A 20,283-nucleotide genomic window follows, 5' to 3' on the forward strand; every position below is an offset into this window, starting at 1 on the left:
AAAAATTGAACCATTTAAAAAGCCAAATGTTCCCTAAATCACTTTGCACGGTCATATTTAATTAGTATTTAAAACAATATAATATGTAAAGTGTGTTTTTGTGACTGTAATAACTTGTTGATAAGTCGATAGGATTACCTCAGTCCACTCATTGGTCTGGGCATCATAGGACTCAACAGTGTTCAGATATGACTGGCCATCGTATCCACCCACAGCATACAGCCTGTCACCCAGCAGGCAAACACCCACTGCATCCCGGGGAACACTGAGGGAGGACACAGTGGTCCACGTGTCCGTCTTTGGGTCATACCTATTTTTGGTAAAAATGCATTTATCCAGTCAGCCTAAATGTCAAGAAGAAAGCAGCATCCCATCCCCACTAACTGAGACTCCCGTATGTTCCCCATCTTTAATCACAGATGTCTGAATGGTCACCGGTGGGAACTCTTTTCAGCACAGAGAACCAAATTTGCACTTTAAAGCAAAGCTATCTCTTGAATATCAGCTATCAGATGGTGGGTCCAGAGAGAGACGGACTCATCAGCGAGGGCACAGATTTTTTTTATTATGTTGACGGCTATATGATTGAGTCTATGATTTCTGAGTAGAGTTCAGTCAAAAATTCGAAACTTAATTCATATCATGCTGATGTGTGGAACAACCAGAGTCTGAAGTTTTCAGTTTTAAGCACAATAAATCAAATGCAGGTGACAAAATGCATCTGGAGTGCAAAGAAGTAGTCAAGTCATTTAAAGAGCAGATGCCAAAACTGTCTAATAAGTGAAACAGCAATAAGAGCACAAACATGGCACTGAGCAGGCACTGATTAATCTAAACGATTCAGTTTGTTTAAAGTGATGTAAGATGCGTGAAATCTTTTTAGTACACAGACAAGTCCAGGAAGATATGTGACAACCAGAAAATGCTGAAGTGATGCATGTTCTTTAGTTAACTTCCACAAATCAGACATAACATTACAAACATTGACAGGTGAAGTGAATAACACTGTTTATCTCCTTACAATGGCATTTAGTTTGAACGTTAATTAAAATGGTTGAAAATGAGAAACCCTGTCTTTATGAAGAGAAACATTTAATGGTGGTATAGTGGTGATATTACACCTGGAGTGGGGAGGCTGTTGAATTTGTCTAAAAAAATCATATCTAACTTGTACTAACGACCACAGTTTTCACTCCTTTTACATATTTTTATCAGGAAATGATGAACAAATGTGTGTTCTTTCAGACAATATTCCTATGTTAGCAAATAGATTCACAGAAGATGTGCTGTGATCCTCAGAGTGACACGTGTGCTGATCGGCTGTCACACTGACTCCTTCGTAGGTATTAGGCAGGTGGTCACAATGTTATGGCTGATAACTGTAAGTGCATCCTGTTGGTTTTCAAAAGGCTCATGCATTATTTAATGAAACCACATATGATGGAAAATCTATGTGTCAAATTGATCAGTTTTTCACTATCACTTGGAAAATAGCGGCATCAGTTAGTGTTTGAAGGTTATTCTTGCAACAATTATTCTATAATATAAAAATAATCAGCATAAAGTAGGCCTCATTTTAGACCAAATTTTGATGAAGAGAGTAGGTACCTGAGCAGCCAGTTACAAGTTGTTCTACTTTAAGTCACAGATTCAGATTTAGGAGAATATTATGGCCAACAGAGGGCGCCAGATATTCTAAAATAAAACTATGATCTCTTCAGTTGATTATCATGTAGCCCAGCCCAACATTTCTCAAAATACTGGAACAGTGTGAGGATCCTAAGAGAGTACACCCTCATCCCCACCCAATTGCAATCCAGAACCGCTGCTTGCACAACATTTCTGTGTTTGTATATTTTTGCCAAAGGAGAGTTTACCAACCTCTCAACACAATCGGAGAGTCTAGAACAGTGGTTGGAGGCGGGGGCATCATGTCCTCCTACAGCATACAAAAAATTGTTGTATGTCGCAACACCCACTCCTCCTCGCCTCTTGGCCATTGGAGCACACATGCTCCATTTGTTGGTGTGTGGATCAAAGCACTCCATAGACCGCAGGCATGAGCTGCCATCTCGACCACCTACTGCAAACAATCTGAGAAATTAAGCACAACTGGTTCAAAATTTTAGTTGTTTGACACATGCATTACAGCACTACAGAGTCCCACAGGAGAAGCTCTCATCACTTGTCAGAAATTCATAAAAAATTGTAACAGAACATTGCCAGGGTGAGAGATTTTATCAAATTAAACAGCAATCAATGGATAGCATTTTTCAAAGGCACTTTCCCTGACAGCGTGCTCTCTCACAAAGATCACACCAGTGTTTTATGTGCTTGTAGCTCACAGACACCAAGAAAGCAGAGGCTAGAGAAACAGTTTCCTTGTTGTCTATTTTTGACCTACATGCAGAAATAACTTTAACACTGAATACTAAATGTAGCCAACAGCAGCTTCTTTCCTCCTTTGGCACATAAGCATATTTAAATTAGGCTGAGAGCTGATGTGTGCACTGCCTAATTTACTTTCAAATAGTACTGTAAAGCATTTAATACATACAAATACATAAAGGCTTTTGCTTTTAGAGAGCCTAGATTACACTGTATAAATTACCACACTAATCAGAACTGCCTCTGTTCTAAGCTGCAGAGTTGTGCACAGCCACGTTTATCTGCATTCAAGACATATAATGTTGTCCAAATATTACGACACTAATACTACACTTCAGGTTTTCCTGGACCATTGCACTGAGTTACATAACCACGCCTGTGATACTACATGCTCTGTGCCAAAATACGTATTATATTACTGATGATTTCTGAAAACAAAGCCTACTGTAGCATTATGATGTTTGATTTTTTTCATTTTTATACAGTGTGAAAATTAAGGTGCAAATGATTAAATATACTAAATATCTGCCTTTCTTCTTTTTAGTCAAAGTCTCTGGCTAAAACGAAAGCAGACATGATGATCATTGAAAACAAGTCTGTAAACGAGATGTTTTTGTAATAAAATTGAGAAAACACACAAGAATGTACAAGAACTCTACTTTTGTATGGCCATTGTAACACTGGAATATACAACTTTTATGCATTTAAATAGCAAAGATAGATTTCTGGCAGATCCTTTCATTCTTGCATTCCTGTTTTAGTCTCTATTGCCTGTACTTGTCTGCCTCCTCAGTGTCTGTTGTGGCTTTACAAATGTCAGTGACCTCAGCCTCGGGCTGCATATATTTTGTAGCAGAACAACTTGAGGACAATTATATACTTTACTTTGAAGTTTAATAAAGCTATGTTGGGATTTTCTGTAAGTTTGATTACAAAAAAAAAAAACTGTTCAACGTACTTTCCATTGAGTGCTGTGACTCCCATGGTGCTCCGTGGTGTTGACATACTGGCCACGTAGTTCCACTGTCTGGCCTGTGGGTCCCAGCGTTCCACTGTGTTGAGATAGCTCCAGCCATCGTGGCCTCCCACAGCATACATGGGACCCTCCAGCACAGCAATGCCTACACAAATGGATGCAAGTGGTACATGTTACCCAATAAAAACTGTTGTTTTGATGGGAGCATTTGTAAAGGAAGAAGAAAATGGTCCAATTAGGTCATAAATGAAACATATAAGTATATGTGCTTAATATGCCTAATTGTATATGGAAAAGCAGAAACACAGAGAGAGCTGAGGCAGTGGAACATTTCACATTTTAGAACAGATCGGAGTGAGTCATACAGCTGGCCAACTCTATTCAGAAAACAGGAAGACTATAAACTGCATTGTTTCTTAATTCCAATTCACAGAGGAAAGCGGTTTTCACCAGAAACAACGTAGAGGATGTTTTAACACAATGCATTTTTATATTACCACGCATATTTCCTTTGGAGAGACTCCTATTATTTCGAGGGAACTTGAGGCCAAGAATGCATTCAGAGAACATTGTATGACATAAACACTGTCAGACAGAAACTATTCTTGTAGCAAAGCTCCTTTTTATTACTGACTGGTGGTTCTGGAATAAGAAAAGAAATACTTAGCTTTTTTCTTGTCTTTTATCAAAAATGCTCACAGCAGGAAATGGCCATGCAGCGATTTTGGTAGACAGTACAAATATATTCAGACTCAACATATGCATAACACAAGCAAAGCAGCAAGAGATGTTTGCTACAAGAAAGATCAAATACAACATAAGTAATCTGTACAGTGTGATCTCCTGGGCTCGCTGAAACCATGGACTGCGCTGTGCGAGTGGGCTGCTTTGACAAGATCTCCCCGTGCTGTTACCCAGACCTGTTTCAAATGTGAATCAAAACACTTCTGATATGAGATTTACTGGGCAGGGAAGGGTATGGAAGAGCAGGGCCAGCACAGCCTGCCAGACTTTGATAGGGGAATTGAAAAATATCAGAGGTCTATCTCAGAAAGAAATACGCTTTTTTTTTTTTACAGCATGCCAGCTGTGACCCTTCTGAGCATGCATCCTGTAGTTTCTGGTGTTTTTTTAACACCAGGAAGCTTGACTGAGCTAAAAGTGCAAACCTTGAAAAGAACTGTGTTTTACTGCCAACATCCCTTGAAAACACAATAGGTTTAGAAAGCAATAGAACTTGAAATAATCCAATATGTGCATCTTTCTTCATGACATTGGATGTTGTAGTGTCTATATTTTAGTCTGTAATGACTGTAAATAGCGAAATACATTTCTGTGTGTCCTTACATGACTCACACTCCTAAACAAAACAATGGCTTTCTGTGTTGCACTATCAGGTTATTTATCTATGGGGTTTTTTTTCCCTCACTCTCTTTCAGCACCAGATGCATGGCACAGACCACTCACCAAGTCCGTGTCTGTGTGTTGACATGGGGGGCATGGTGGACCACACTTTGTTGACTGGGTTGTAGCACTCCACCATGTTGGATGTCTTCAGTCCATCCCTCCCACCAACTACATACAGCTTGTTGTCTATTACCGCCACGCCAAACTGTAGCCTGCGTCCGTTCATGACTCCAACCTGGACCCAAGTGTTGGTCCGTAGGTCGTACTTCTCTATAGTGGTGGAGCCTACAACCAAAGCCATGGCATGGATTACACTTCAAATAAGATCTCTTGCTGTGTTTATCTACTGTATACCTGTATAGTAGGCACACCTTTGGTAGCATCCATCCCTCCTACAGCATAAAGTGCACCCACAGTGGACTTTCTGGGTTTGGTTCTAGGGCTCTGAAACATGGGACGTCGCTCCGGGAGAAGATGATACTTCATTGCTTCCATCAGTAGCTTTTGACATTCCAAATCATCAGAGAACATCTTGTTGTTTTCAAGATCTGCAAGGAGCTACATACAAGAAATCACATTACATGATAAGAATGAATGTACAAAATATAAAGATCCAGATATGTACAAATGTTCTGAAGGTTCAGTGTTAAGTCTGAGCAGCTAATATGTGAAACATTATAATCAGTAACAGAATGTAGCACAAAGGCCAGAGAGGATTCAAGTACTTCAGGGAAATAGATAATCTCATATAACACTGTTGTAAATTAGTTCTCATTCTCACTGTGAACAGCAAATGAGCTGTGATTTTAGTATCTCACTTCAAGAAAGTTAAGTCAAGACATTTTTATAAGACCCTTGTATGCAAACAAATTCTTATCTTTAGATTGGGTGAAAGCAAATAAAAAAAAGTCATAAAAACATTATTGTATAAACATTACTGTGTCAGTAATTACAATAGAGTGAACCTATATTTTCATAAAACTATTTGTATTTAGTGTACTCATATTTTGTATTAAAATTTTTCAAAGGCACTTTCCTTGACAACGGTCTTTTATTTTTCTTCTTTCGAAGAGTATTTTGGAAAATAACTTTCTTATGAGTCTTAAATGCCTGTATAATATTAAACCTACACTGAAAAATGATGTGGCTGCTTTTCCTGGAGCACATTTTTATTCTAGTTTAATCAAATATTTCATGACACAATTCATCTCCATGAATGAAAGATTATTGAAGTTGAACTGTCTGTAAGTGATGACGGCAGCACTGCTCTGCACATCCTCCCAGTTCCTACTACGTACAGTACCAGTTTTGACAAAATAAAGAATCTATAATTCATTTCTGCTGTTCATTTGCCTCACATCAAACATCTCTCAAACCAATGTGTGAACCAACTGATTTATTAGGTCAGATTTTCTATGTATTTTTCATTCATAAAATATGTATTTATTTGTTTGTTTGTTTGCTTTATTACTTCTTTCATATATTCACCATAAAGTGAAATATAAAATGAACATATGCATAATTAGTTTAGCAGAGTATCCTGTCTATAAAAACAAGGCAGCATTCATTTAAAAGCTGAGATATGTTCACACTTCTGATCTGCCAAAAGAATGATTTTCTGTGTTTGATGCTTATGTAAATTAGGATGGCAATACTTTATATTTACTGTGCAACACATTAGCTGCAGAGCTTAAACAATAACAATTCAAATCTATGCAAGCGATTTATAGCTTGGCAATGTACATAAAACCCACAGCTGCCATGATCTCATTTTATCACTGAGGAGACAATTCTTTTCCTTCAACCACTGACATAAATCAAATAAATGAAAGTCAGCATGTGAAGATATACTGGGCAGTTCTCTGTATTGACACTGACTCTTGTTATTTGATAAACTGTGTTAGTTGTTTTTCAAGCAAAAATGCTAAAAAATTCCCTGGTTCCAGCATCTGAACTGTGACAATTTGCTGCTTTTGTTGGTTTTATATGATAATAAAATTAATATCTCTGGATTTAGAAACTTTTACAGACAAAACAAGGCATCTTAATACATCATCTTAGGTTCTGGGGGCATTTTCCCCATTTCTTGACATTTTATAGACCCACCGGCTAAAAAAATGAAAAGTCACAACTACAAAATGGTGCATTGTAAATCCAGCAAGTAGCACCTTGCACTTAACAGTAAAAAAGGTCAAAAATGGCAGCTCTTGTTGATGGTGGGGATATTGGAGGCAAGGTGACAGTTGAGTTCTCTGCCACAAACTCAAGCAAAAGTACAGCATATTTTCCTAACTGTACCTTAATTTCAGCCACCACCTTCATCCCTTTATATATACCTCACCTGTGGAGGAAGAAGAGGCAGGCGGATGTAGGCGAGAAGCACGCCAAGGTCCTGCTGTCGATGCTGGACATCATACCGCACCCACATCATCAAAGCCTGGAAGATGGTTTCCTCATCAGGAACGTTAATGTCATCACTGGAGAGCAGCTTAACAATCTCAGCTGTGGGGAGCAGCAGGAACTCCTGGTTCTGAATGACCTCCAGGAAGTGTTCCTGGAATGTAGGGGACAGGAGACGTGGAGTAGTCAGATAATCATCATTCATTAGCCGAGGAGTACGCCTGGTGTAACGTGTGTGTGTATGTGTGTGTGTGTGTGTTTCTATACCTATTAGGGCCACATGGCACAAGGGCACAGTAAAGAAAAATGAAAGCAACAATATAGAGAATGCTAGTTTTGAAGTCTTTATCTACACAGTGAAATATGTACCACTTCTCAAAAGTCTGAATGAACAGATGAAACTGTCATATGTTTCACTTAGCTCATTAAATAAAATGATCCTCACAACAGCAGGCTACAAATCAATCTGGCATAAAACATCTCCAACAAAAAAAAAACATCACTTCTTGAGCTTATAACGCATTTTTGCTGCTGATCATACATGGCACCATTGATCCTTTATAAGACTTTTAATGAAAACAGAAAGGCACCATGGACCAAGATTAAAATCACAGCAATGCAGTGTCCAGCTCTAAGTTTTGTGGAAGCTGTTCTCTATTGCCTTTCTAAAGATTGATTTTCCATTTACTGGCAAGAAGCCCAGGCAATATTATAACACTGCATGGCTACCTCTTCAAGGACATTGTCTCTGGGCAGTTCCATTAGAGATGACGCTATATAAAACATCCTCCCTCCTCTATGCCTCTATGCTATGTCCAACTTTAAATCACAGGAAAGACACACAGTGCAGTCCTTGGCCATAATCACACCCCGTTTCCTTTTTACATGAGGCTGACCATTAATTATTAAGCTGCCAGTATAACTTTAACAAATCAAGTGCTCATTGTGAAATGAATGTTCAACAATTACAAAAAACAAGCGTGGTATTGATCATCGGCTTGAAACAAATTACAGTGCCATGGTCTGATCTTTTAAGAAAGCAGGCTTTAAGAGCTTAAGACAGACAGCCTTAATGAAATGAGGGACATCTATTGATCTGTTGTGGTAATGCTGAAGGAGAAACTCTAGCCGATCCTCAACATTGCTTTAGACCAATTATTTGTAATTACCAGTCCTGAACAACTGACAACAAATTTGAAAGTTCAACAAGAGTTTGTGTCATAACCATTTTAAAAGATCTGCTTTCAGATGCTGGCGAACACATTGGTGAGTAAACTGCTTGGAAAACAAGATCAGTGGGAGAGGATACTAATTGATTTAACTACTGCAAAAGAGTAATTGTGTAATAACAGTGTTTTAGCCAAGAGGAGGATGTTTAATCAGAGTGAGGCTGGGAGATTTACATTTCAAGAGCTTTGACCTACCATGTAATTTGCAGAGGCTAGCAAAAACAGACCGCTATATCTTGTTATTTTTGAAAAATTGGCTTAATTTACTAATTCTAAACACTGTTGCATTTATATAAATATTAACTAATTCTGTATATTGTTTTCTTGCTGTAAAGAAACGCCTCCTTGCCAAACAATAAAATATCACATTTTTATCTACTGGAAGATAAAAAGGGTAACTCTTTCATAAAGGAAAAGGATGTCAGAGGCGGATCTCAACTGCCATTCTCAACCAGGAAAAACAAGCTTATCAAAACAGAACTCGTTTCCACTTAGAACCCAGTGGATGGACTTTCAGGAAGCCCACAGTTCTCCCTGCTCATTACTGAAGTGATTGAACAGGACGTTGGCTCTCTTGTGCAGTTTGATGATTAGATTAACCTCCTGGTCCTGGATGGGGCCCATGTAAACACGCTGAGCAGATGTCTTTTAGGAGATAACGTCTGTCTGTCACTTCTGTGTGGCCAGCAAGATGTTATCTGACAAATAAGCACATGAATCTTAATCCATTGCAAATATTCCTCATGGAAATATATAAAAACTATATTTTCACAGGTCTAGCAGCACACTAACCAATGTGAAGAAAGGTGGTATCTCCTACTGACAGCCACACAACCAAATTTAATAAAGTGAAAGCATAAAGCTATTCCATTTCTATTCAGATGTGAATGTCACCCATTCCTCCAATAAAATTTGATGGCATAAATAACCAAGGCTCAAACAGTTCATTCCCTTACATATTATGATAAGTTATTTAAATAAACTATTCTCAACACAGGGGTTAGCCACAAAAATTCAAATTTGCTGTGTACAGGATATCTAGCGAAGATGTTACCTATAAATATTGTATTTACTGACTGAATTCACAAAATAATTATTATTACACAGAACTGATCTGAGGAAAACGTTGGATACGTGCTGGGGTATTTAAGCTACATTTTTAAATATTCTTGTTACTGTTATAGCTTTCATTACTACAGCTGCCCTTGTGTATTCATGCAGTGAAGAGTCACTTTGAAAGTGTAATCCCTTATCACAAAATGAATAATTTATCCCCCTCAGCCATTTAAATGGGGTATAGCTCTGCAGTGTTCATTCTCCTACCATGGTGTAGTTATGAGCCACATTGAGCAGGTCCACACAGCCCTGGGCATCTGCGAAGGAGCGTATTCCCAGGCAATTGGAGGGATGAAGCTGTTTCATCAGGAAGTTGCAGCAAACCTGAATAACTTGTGAAAGCTGAAGGAGGCAAGCTGCCGCCAATAAACTCTCAATGGTCTCCTCTTTCAGCTCAAGGACACCTGCAATGTCAGGACAAGCAATATACAGTTTTATGTCATGATCAGATGTAGCCACAGTGGCTTCGGTAACACAGTGGTGGAAGAAGTGCTGCAATCACCATTTAATTGAGTAAATGGGAACAAATGTTAGTAATAAAATACCAACAACAATAATAGTGATATTAAAGAATGGTTCCTCTTGTAAAATGCTTTCTTTCTTTTTACTTCCTGCAGCAAAATAAATCATCATATGATGTTTAATCTACTTTCCACTTCTAATTTTGTGTAAGTGAGTATTCTGATTCAAATGCATGGTAGGGGGTATTCAGTGGGCAATTTGCCAAGAAAAGCAACATAATTTTATGCTGAAGCCCTGGCCAGTCAGTCAGCCCAGTGATGAACAGCCATATTAATTCATTTTAATCGTGTTGGATTTTCAGATGTCTTATAACTGCTTACAAAGGCTAGTCAACTTCTTTATGAGCACTCACCGGTGTAGGCAAAATGAACCAGGGACCTGAGGGCCTCTGGATCCACTCCTTCCATCTTGATCTCCTCCTGCTTTGCCTCTCTCACATCGCTGGTGAACATGGCAGCAAAGTAGTCTGACACAGAACTCAAGACCAGTCTGCCATAAAGCAAACATGAGTTAATGTTCTTGCACTGTACATCGACTTACATGTCTGAGAGAGATCTATGTGTTTCATGCCATTAAATGATTTGCATCATAAGAAAGGCCATGTCTTTGCAGTATATGGTATCACCGTTATCATTATATCATCATCATTATATTATTGTATCAATGTTAGACATACGTATAACAAACAACAGGAGATAGTCAGTGTCAGACACATTTTCACCTACTGGAAATACTCTGTTTGTTTTAACGCACAGGAAGCGGGACATGACGTGAGCATGTAGCCAGTTTGTAATTAATTCTCTTCCCTTGTCTAACAGTTCTGGAACCGGCTCTTAATGACAGAGGTTCTTGGAACTCGTCATGGCTACAGTTGGATATTTTCCTTGTAGTCTTCACTGTAAATGAGCTTTTCTTCACCATCAGATGTCTTGTGCTGGTCACATGATATAACGTCATCAACACGCCCATAGCTTTGTGTAAATAGTCCAGACTATATACTGCTGTATTCTCACATGGGCTCATTTCAGGACTTTTTTACTAGGGAGCTGGCAGAGTAAAGTTCACTTAAGGTCAGGGTCGACTGACTCAGACAGTTGTTTTCTTACATACAGCTCCCCCAGGTAATGTCTAGAGAGTTTCAGGGTTCCAGTGCATGACTGAAAATGGCTTTACTGTTCCCCCACATCCCGTTTCATTCTACTTTGACAGTGCACAATGAATAAAATTAGCCTGCATGAATCACTGCTGCTAATAGCTCCAATGGTCAGATTTCTAATTATGCTGTCATTTGTCTAGCTGGTTGATTCATAAAGGAAAGGAGAGATCGTACTGTATGGCATTACAAGGAATTGAGATTGAGTGACACAGTCCAGCAATCTAATCTAATTCTAACTCTAGTATGTCTGTACATGTCCATGCTTTACTTTGTTGTGTCCTACGTATGAGCAAATATAAAGCCATGTTGAAACAGGCAGTCAGAGAACCACCCAACTAGGTCAGTCACTCGTGCATTTTCTCTCTCTGTGGAGCATTCTGCTTTCTGCTCATCACTGTGTCTGGATGGATTAATAAATTCTGGTGGATAGCCATACAAGCGCCAGCCCTCAGTGAACACAGTATTTTTTCAGAAATAAGGGGATATCATGTGATCATGTGATTCAGTTCAACCATTCAACAGAAGGTTGGATGCTCAAATATCGACACCTCAGTGTAGTCGATCACAGTGTTCTTCTGTGTATCAAATGTATTGTGGAAATAAATAAATAAAATAAAGAAAGGCCTAGGTGTAATTAGATCACTGCAGTGTACATTATTTACATGCAAGCCAGTGAACAGGAGTTTGCAATCGTTCCTGTCAAACTGTCACCTGAAAAACAGATGAATGTTGTTCTCCATTTAAAAGATTATTCAATTTCTCCTCAGATGAATTGAACTGACAAAATTTGTTTCAGCAAGCAAAATGTGGTCCAGACCAAAGCCTGAATATGCGCATAGACAACTTAATGAAGTGAATCCAGATGAGCTTCTGTATATCTTAACTAAAGCAGATGCAGGCATAATTAATAAAATCAAAGCAGACTGAAGCACAAACACCGACCTGTGAGCTGGTATCTTGTGATCCCCTGCTATCAAGAGGACATCGCACAGCTGCTTGTGCTGGAGGTAGGTCTCCATCTTACGGAAAGTCTGTTCTGCATGGTTTGTGGCCTGGAAAAACTCATCAGAGGAGGTGTTCATTCTGGAAAAGGTGTTCAGAGCCAACCTGCGGAAGACAGTCAAGGTGGTAGGAAGAGAAAAAAGTGGTACGATTAAAAAGCTGTTAAAACAGTTTGTGATAGCTACAGCATCTTTGCATCCTGTGCTTTGAATGCCTGTGTTTTCCCACTTTCTGAACACTCTGGCACTGCACCAAAACCCGTGTGCTCCTTCTAGATCAAGGCATAACCATTACATTAGGCATGTTGCATTAGGCTTGCCCTTTACCATTCCTTTTGGACTTACTGTAAATTAATAAGTAAATTTTAATTTAGGAACAGAATTAATTGAATGAATTAATGCAGGTCACCATTTCCTCTCCTAGTATAAAACAGACAAAAGAAATTAAAAATCTGTTCACTGCAAGATAAGCAATGAATTATTGAGGATACAAAGAGGTTATTTGGACACATGGCAGTCCTGAATCTTTTATTCCCTGTGGTGAATCTGCATCTTTCTTGCCACTCTAAGCTGAAATTAAAACTGTTATGGACTAAAATCCATACATAACTGGATAACTAAGCGCTTTAATCCAATGGGACAAGCAAGTGCCACAATCTTGGCAACAGCTTCCCACAAAGAATTTCCCTGTGCATGACTTTGTGTTCCAGCATATCGGTGCATGTGCACTTCCAAGAGACATGGACTTAACAAGTGAGCAAGTCTGTTCCTCACAGCATTGTGGTGAGGATGTCTCCGTCCCCACAGGCTGCTAGATTACATGCTGTTTTATAGGCATTCGAGTAATCCCTCAGACCCGTGGCAAATACTGCAGCCCAGTGATTTTGGTGTCCTTCACAGAGCAAGTCCACTCATTGACATTTAGGGTTGTTTGTTACGCTACATAAACAGGCCCAAGTTGGCTCTCTGAGGGATTTTGCTGTCATCTCATGGTATTTCTGCTGTGTAAAGCCTGATAATTGTTCTGAAAAAATGTGACTGCTATTTAAAGCAACGCTTTATGTCCCCAGTCATTACTACTCACACACTGATATGAAAGCATAGCATAAACTAGTAAAGCTGCAGATATGTCAATACAAATGAAGTGAAAACCCTGCAACGCCTGGCACCACAATGTATTGCCACATACTAAAACTGATATTGCAGGAAGGATGATTGCTCCTATTGATATCGCGATTAACACACCGTTATAAAGCCGAGTATTTGACTTTCTTCTCTTTGATTACCAAAAAAGCAACACTGTCCCTCTAGGACATGTCTATATTGTACTGCAGTACCCTATAGTCTAATCTTTATTGAGAGACTTATGCTAAATGGAAGAGTAATTTATTGTTGTGTCACTATAATTCCCCACTGACTCTGGGGTCTTGGAGAGGAACACCAAACAAGACTGAATAAGCAATGAGGCCATAAAACTGAGATGCATTGCCTTTGTATTGGCTCCAAGGCATGCTGTAAGGATTTTTCATGCCTACCAATCTCTCCGACACTAATTGCTTTGGTATCACATTCTAGGGAGCAGTAAATTTCTCTGAGGTGTGTATTTCGCTTTCAGCAGTGGGCTGGATCATCAGAGGTATAGCCCAATTTTATTGAGGCAGTAAAGCCCCAGAACACCTTACTCCAGAGAAACTGATGCAGGGACAATGCTATACATCGCATATTACTAAGCAATTCAAAGACAGTCACAGAACCTAAGAGGGCCTATGGATTTCTTGTGTGGTCTGCAATTTCAATGTACCTATGAGAACTCTGAGAAGGTAAATTAGCTAACAAAATACAATAAAATAAACCACAACAGAACAGAAGAGGGGTCTGGGTTTTATTTCCCACCCTAACCTATCCTACACATCAGATTTCCTTCAGTGAGCACATATTACCTGAAGTCTTGTCACTTGCTCTTCACACCTTCCCAAATCTAACACATCACACTGTGACTAATTGGATCTGACAAAACAATGCATATGCAGGAGAAGCAGAGGCTATGCAGTTTTCTCCTCCCATGTTGTCAAGACAAGGAGCCTATGTTAAGGCTGTGCTATAGGAACTCCAAGTGTTATTACAGTACTAATATAAGGAAACACTCACTCATTGATAATAACAATAATATATTATTATGCTCCTTCCTCTTTTCTGTCTGCTGTAATCAAGTTCTCACTGTACTGACACTGCCCTCCTAGGTGACCGGTTAGATGAATGAGGATGTGCCTTCTTCAGACCAGATTAACCCCTTGCTATAAAAGTTTTGAGTCAAACGTGTTGCTGAGAATCTCTGTCTTATTCTGACTAGTGTCAGCACCATCCTGTTACAAAAAGGAAGGTCATATCTGCCTGGGCCATATAGGAAATGTCTCTTTCTAAATGGATTATTGTCCCTGAAGACCACTGAGTAGCTTGGATTGAGCTGAGAATCCAAAACTGCCACAAAGCCTCATCGAGCATGTGTCCAGCCTACTGTATATATTTCTCTGCACTTTGACAGTCGATAAACTGCCATTCGGCTTTGTGTACAGATATAGACACTGACTGTAATAACTTGATACTAACAGTGAGATGATAATTCTTAGCAGAAATAGATTTTTCTTTCTGCACTTTCCCCACTTCACTGAGGCTCACAGCAGACATTCTTCCTCTGATGCCATTATTATGCTGAACATACCTGCTTAATATTGACAATAACAGAAGAAACATAGCTGCATACAGGCACCATGTCTTTTGAAATCTGCTCCAAATGTGGCCGTTCGGGCCCCCATATGTTAGAGAGTGCAGTAGAAAATTACCACAGCTATTAACAAAAATGAAATATTGCCTTCATATACTGTAGCTTTTCCCCTCAGCTTTTACCAAAACCGCACACTCAGTTAAGAAGAACAGTGGTAGAGAGGTTTATGTTCAGCATATTGTCTGCAAACAGATAATGAATACCTCAGGTGGGTTACCACTAGCTATAATTTCTGTTTTGAATATTAATGTTGATAAATCCTGCACAGTGGCAATGAAAAATCACCAGTTAAAATATCTCTTAGTTTAAAAATGAAATTTTACATAACTCACTTGTACACATACAGTAATTAAGATACAATATCTGTTTGAGAGGAATGATGTGCCATGAGATATATTGTATTTTGAAACAGAGGTTTAACATTTTATGTGGTTTAGTATGACATATTAATAATGGAACTGTCATAAAAGGGTGCGGGTATTGCAACTTCTAATTCCATATTGAGATTTTCAGTCTTTGTTCATAGATTAGTTGCGATTACAATGCTGAGCTGGGCATTCTAATACTGAGGAATCTGGTGTGAGCTCTGTGTGTGTGTGTGTGTATGTGTGTTGGGAGTGTCATGCAAGTGAAAAATGTGCAGAGCCAGGCAGAAAGCTGCTCTGCTGATGCAGGTTAACTTGCATTGTGTATGAGACCGTCATTGTTCCTTTGTCTGTAATTTATTTAAATCTGATTTTAGTGGGTAAACAGTTTAATCTACATTACAGTGGCAGGTCCTGGCATGCATGTGGTCAGCGGGATATAAGATATTTATAAAGTTACATATTTAGATTCCATAAACATTTGCAGCCTACCTAGTTTGGTGGGTGTAAAACCTTATATTAAAACTTAAAGGTAAGTCCTAGGGGACCCAAGAACTAGGTGAATTTTTTTGACAAAAATTTAAAATTATGATATATTATTCTAACTGTTCATATTATAATAAACCTACTGGATAGTTTTTAAAATACCTTTCTGCAGTTTTCACTGATCACTGTTGTCTATGCCTCCATGATTCATCTTCTTGCAAATTACTGGGTGTGAGTGCCCCAGGACACTTGCTGAACTAAGTCATGGCCCATGCTAATGGTACCGATGTAAAATTTGTAGAATGTTAGTATTATTTTATATGAATTAAATCCAGTTTGGGGAAAACCTGACAGATCCACATTTGAACAGAAATGAAGGAATGTGCCCAGCATATAACGCTGCTCTATCGTCTCTCTGCAAAAGCACAAAGAGGGGCTAAACTGAATATTTGGTTTCCATCTGAGATGGCCCTATAGCATAAAGAATTCTGATTCAAAGAACGCTCAAATCAATTATAGGCGAACACACAATTTCCTAATTTTGAGGATGTCATTTTGAGATTACCACAGGTGCATTTTACAATTTACGGCATCTTACGGATGCCTCCCCCGGACATGTCTCACAAAGGCAACACCCTATAAGCCTTGTGGTGTTATGAGATGTAATAAATATCTAAATTACTGCTATTGACAGAGGGAGAGATGATGGTATTTGTTTTCCAAGGTGGTGGACAGGCAATTGAGATATCATTCAAACTAACAACTCACTGATTCAAGTCTTTGTTAGTGTTTATGTGGGAGAGGTCAGGGTTTCCATTCCTCTGAGGTCAACTTCTGTCATATAAACTCTGCCAATGATAGGAAGAGGTTACTTGGATGAGGATAAGAACAGAACAAATATATAACTCACTGAAGTGCAGGAAACAAGGTATTATATCCTACTTACCTCCCACTATGTTTGACTTAACTCTAGATACATACCAGTCAATAAGATGAGAGAAAGAAATATTAAAGATGAGAAAAAGTAACAGAACAATAATAATTGTACCACCACCACATAAGCGTCACTGACCTTTTGAATTATCTTCAGTAATAATAACACTAACACAAGCTTTGAAAATTTTATTGACTGCATTAGAAACAATGTAAAACTCTAGACTGGTAAACTAAAGTGAACATATACATTTAGGTGTTAAATGTAGGATTTATTCTTTATAAGAACATTCAAAATATTCATATATCTCAAAATTTTGAATCTAGCAGAATTCTAAATGGGTGCTTTAACCGTTTATTCTAATAAGGTACATACAGTATGTTATCATGAGCTGTTTTCATTGACTTTGCCAGTTTGACAAGCTTAAACGTTAATGTCAGAAGTGAGAAACCAGGTCAGCAAAAAAAGAAGGGAAGAAACTGATGGGATGGGTTTTGTTGTAGAGAGTGTTTGAATTAAGCTAATCAATATATCACAAAATAAAGAAAACATTTTCAAACTACAGAGAAATAGCTAAAACTTTTGTATCACACCCAGGAGGAGTCATTTCTATATTCAGCCTGAGGGATTGTGATAAATTATATGTCAAGGATTTATGATGTGAGACGTAATAGAGCCACCCAGCTGGTGGAGTGAATAAATGTGCATATGTCAGCGACATCCACACATCTGCTTAGGTGACAATGATCATGAAAGCCACATAGTTACTGGCCTAATTCGTTGTGCAAATTTACAGATGCAGAGCTGGTCCAAAGGTCAATTCTAGCAAATAGTCCATCTCAGTTTCCAAATGACTGCCCTTTGATTAAAAGGGGCATCACACAACATGCAACTGTTTTAAACTGCTCATGTCATACAAATTTTTGCTGCCTTTCTTGCTATACAAGAAACTGAATGATCATAAAATGCACAGATTTTTAATTTAATAATTATATAAGCAGCTGCTGACAATCTGATTAATTTATCTCAATCTGGAAGTGATTGAACTGTCTGCCAATATTCCTTATGATACCCGATGTTTAGAACTTTACTTATTATGTACACTGTTAGCCCCAGTTTGACTAAGAAAAAAGAATCAAACCTATGTTTAAATGTTTAAATCAAATGTAATTGTTGATCATCAAATTCACAAATGGATATCATTAGAATCAAGTACAACCAAGCCAATACATTTTGTGATCCAACAGAGCAGAATCATTTTAATAATTCAATATCATTGTCAAAATATGATGGCTATGCTGTATTTGACACCACCACCGTGAACTCATGTGAGCCAGGGAGTTACATATTTTTGCTGTAAGGCACATCTTTTATGAATGCACTTTTCCCACAGAGGGACCCCGAAGCATGATCAGCTGCCAATTATAACAACACGAAGAGCAGAACATTGAGCTGATTCAAAATCTGAACCTTAAATCAGAATAATACATGATTTGTTCACGGAAACCAGCCATCCACTGCTTCTGGCAATTATTAAATACACATTGGCACAGTTTGGGCTGAGAGTATGTGGTGTATTTACAATGATTTGTTTAATCATTGTGAGCTCTTTGCAAAACAAGGGACAGGTTCACTTTCATCACCAGGTGCATGGAACAAAAGCACGCAGGAATCAGAAAAGCTTAAGAACTAATCACCTTAGAATGTTGCAGACAAGATAAATGGAAACTTGGTCTTTTCATCTTTTATGTGAGGTGCTTTTACTGTTCAGCTAAACAGCACACACACACACACACACATACACACACAACCTGTTTACTTCCTGGAAGAAGATGGGGGGAACACAACCAGGGGTGGGATTTATAGCTGGAAATAAAATAATTCTATATAAACTCTGAGAGTTTATATTCAAGATGTGTAAAATGATTTTTGTGGAAAACAAATAAAACAACCTTTGCTAGCCACAAGGTATGATGGCTTTTGGCTTATAAAGTGGGTTTAGTGGGAGTCTGGATAATGCATGTGATTGCACTACTTCCTCGTTTTATAGGTCCTGTAGGTGATCTAATGGCCCTTTCCTGCTATCCAATTTTAACTCTGAAAGAATGCATTAGTGTGCGGTGTAAAAATTAAATATGCAAAGGAATCTGGCAAAGGCTTACTTCACATATAGTCTGGCTCACAACAGAGACAGGGGAGCAGAAAAAGCCTTGGCTTTTGGTTCACTGAATAATTAAAAGGATGGTTTATTGGTTTATATTGCTGAACATGCTGTGGACAATGACAGTGAGCTGTCAGCAGGTGAGCAACAGTGGCAGCTGGCTAGCCTGAGCAAACTGAAAAATGATAGCTGTGCAGATAAATTCAGTCTTAGCACAATTAAAGAACCGACTTGCAGTATGGTACTGCAAATAACGACCAAAGTTAAAATGTTGTGGAAACTCATCTTATATGAATGCATTTAGTCTCAGAAATGCTGAAAACAGACTTAAGTATTTAGTCTGTTTTGCATTAAGCAAGCCACATTTATTGTTTGAAGAAGGGTTCTTCTCATCTTCCTGACCACACAACAAAACATTACTTTTTCATCCTGCTTCAAGCATCAGACATTTTCTTTAAAATGCTGATTTTATTTAGCAAATCTACTTTCACTATGAAACGTGAGAGAACCATGTATTCCCAAAATATGATTCCATAATCTAGTTTGTGCTAATTGAGTATTTAATATACAAAGTGATGTGCTGCCATATAATCATTCTGTGTCTCCTAACGCCTAATAACAGTCATACCTCTCTCTGGCCTCCACCTCTGTAGGTTTCTCTGCACTGCTCTTCACATCTTCCTGGCCAGTGTTGGGGTCCTCTTTCCTTGTGGTACTAGGTGAAGAACTGCTCTTTGAAGAGTCCTCATTGACTTGGAGACCTTGGATGGTGTTCTGTTGATGATGCCATGATTGATGGCCCGCTCTGACAACAGGTGTGGGCCCTGACATCGGTGCCAAGATGCTGTGAACTGGGCTGTTGTTCTTCCGTAGTCCTCCAACACCTCTTTCCCGTGAGTGACTTTTCAGCCGACCCTGAACAGGCGTCCCCCTGTGGTCCAGGCCATCCTGTTGGATGTAGCCTCCTACCCCACTGACGCCACCACCTCCACCACCAGCAGAACCTTGGGATGAATGACTGAACCAGCGCCAGCGCAGCCTGAGGATCTGCTTCACGTCAAATTCCTTCTTCCCCGACACAGACATCCTCCTCTGGGTTTGGAGACGAAGGTAATGGTACGGTGAGTCCCCAAAAACATGGAGAGCAGAGAAGAGAAGAGCCTTGATTTCAGTTCTCACTGACTACACTGTGCCTCTTCTCTACCGTTATTGTCTCACTACTATTATGATCACCCCCTCCTCCACTATCACTCCTCTGTTGTTCTTTTGGTGGAGATGGAAAGCAGTCCTCTGCAGCTTTTGTTCCTGTGCCTGAGACTACTACCCTCCCTCCAACTCTCCCTTTCGGTTCTTTCTCTCT

The 20,283-nt window shown here is 38.9% G+C and overlaps 1 protein-coding gene across 4 annotated transcripts in view; it reads right to left on the reverse strand.

The window, feature by feature from the left end:
• Window positions 1-20,283, reverse strand: part of klhl4 (kelch-like family member 4) — a 31,048-nt gene that overhangs the window by 2,119 nt on the left and 8,646 nt on the right. For 2 of the 4 annotated variants that reach the window (XM_020594199.1, XM_020594194.1), the window contains exons 2-10: window positions 12,137-12,301; window positions 10,391-10,527; window positions 9,724-9,920; window positions 7,113-7,325; window positions 5,143-5,329; window positions 4,832-5,056; window positions 3,347-3,509; window positions 1,882-2,094; window positions 139-310 (exon numbers count right to left, since the gene is read on the reverse strand). In XM_020594199.1, the coding sequence (XP_020449855.1) occupies window positions 139-310; window positions 1,882-2,094; window positions 3,347-3,509; window positions 4,832-5,056; window positions 5,143-5,329; window positions 7,113-7,325; window positions 9,724-9,920; window positions 10,391-10,527; window positions 12,137-12,276 (1,647 nt within the window). In that variant the 5' untranslated portion in view covers window positions 12,277-12,301. Of the gene's footprint in view, window positions 1-138; window positions 311-1,881; window positions 2,095-3,346; window positions 3,510-4,831; window positions 5,057-5,142; window positions 5,330-7,112; window positions 7,326-7,700; window positions 9,099-9,723; window positions 9,921-10,390; window positions 10,528-12,136; window positions 12,302-19,551; window positions 20,274-20,283 lie in introns of those variants that run through there. The other 2 variants (XM_020594186.1, XM_020594209.1) reach the window with 2 other exon arrangements.

Source organism: Monopterus albus, unplaced genomic scaffold (assembly GCF_001952655.1).
Source record: "Monopterus albus unplaced genomic scaffold, M_albus_1.0 scaffold2.1, whole genome shotgun sequence".
Taxonomy (NCBI): domain Eukaryota; kingdom Metazoa; phylum Chordata; class Actinopteri; order Synbranchiformes; family Synbranchidae; genus Monopterus; species Monopterus albus.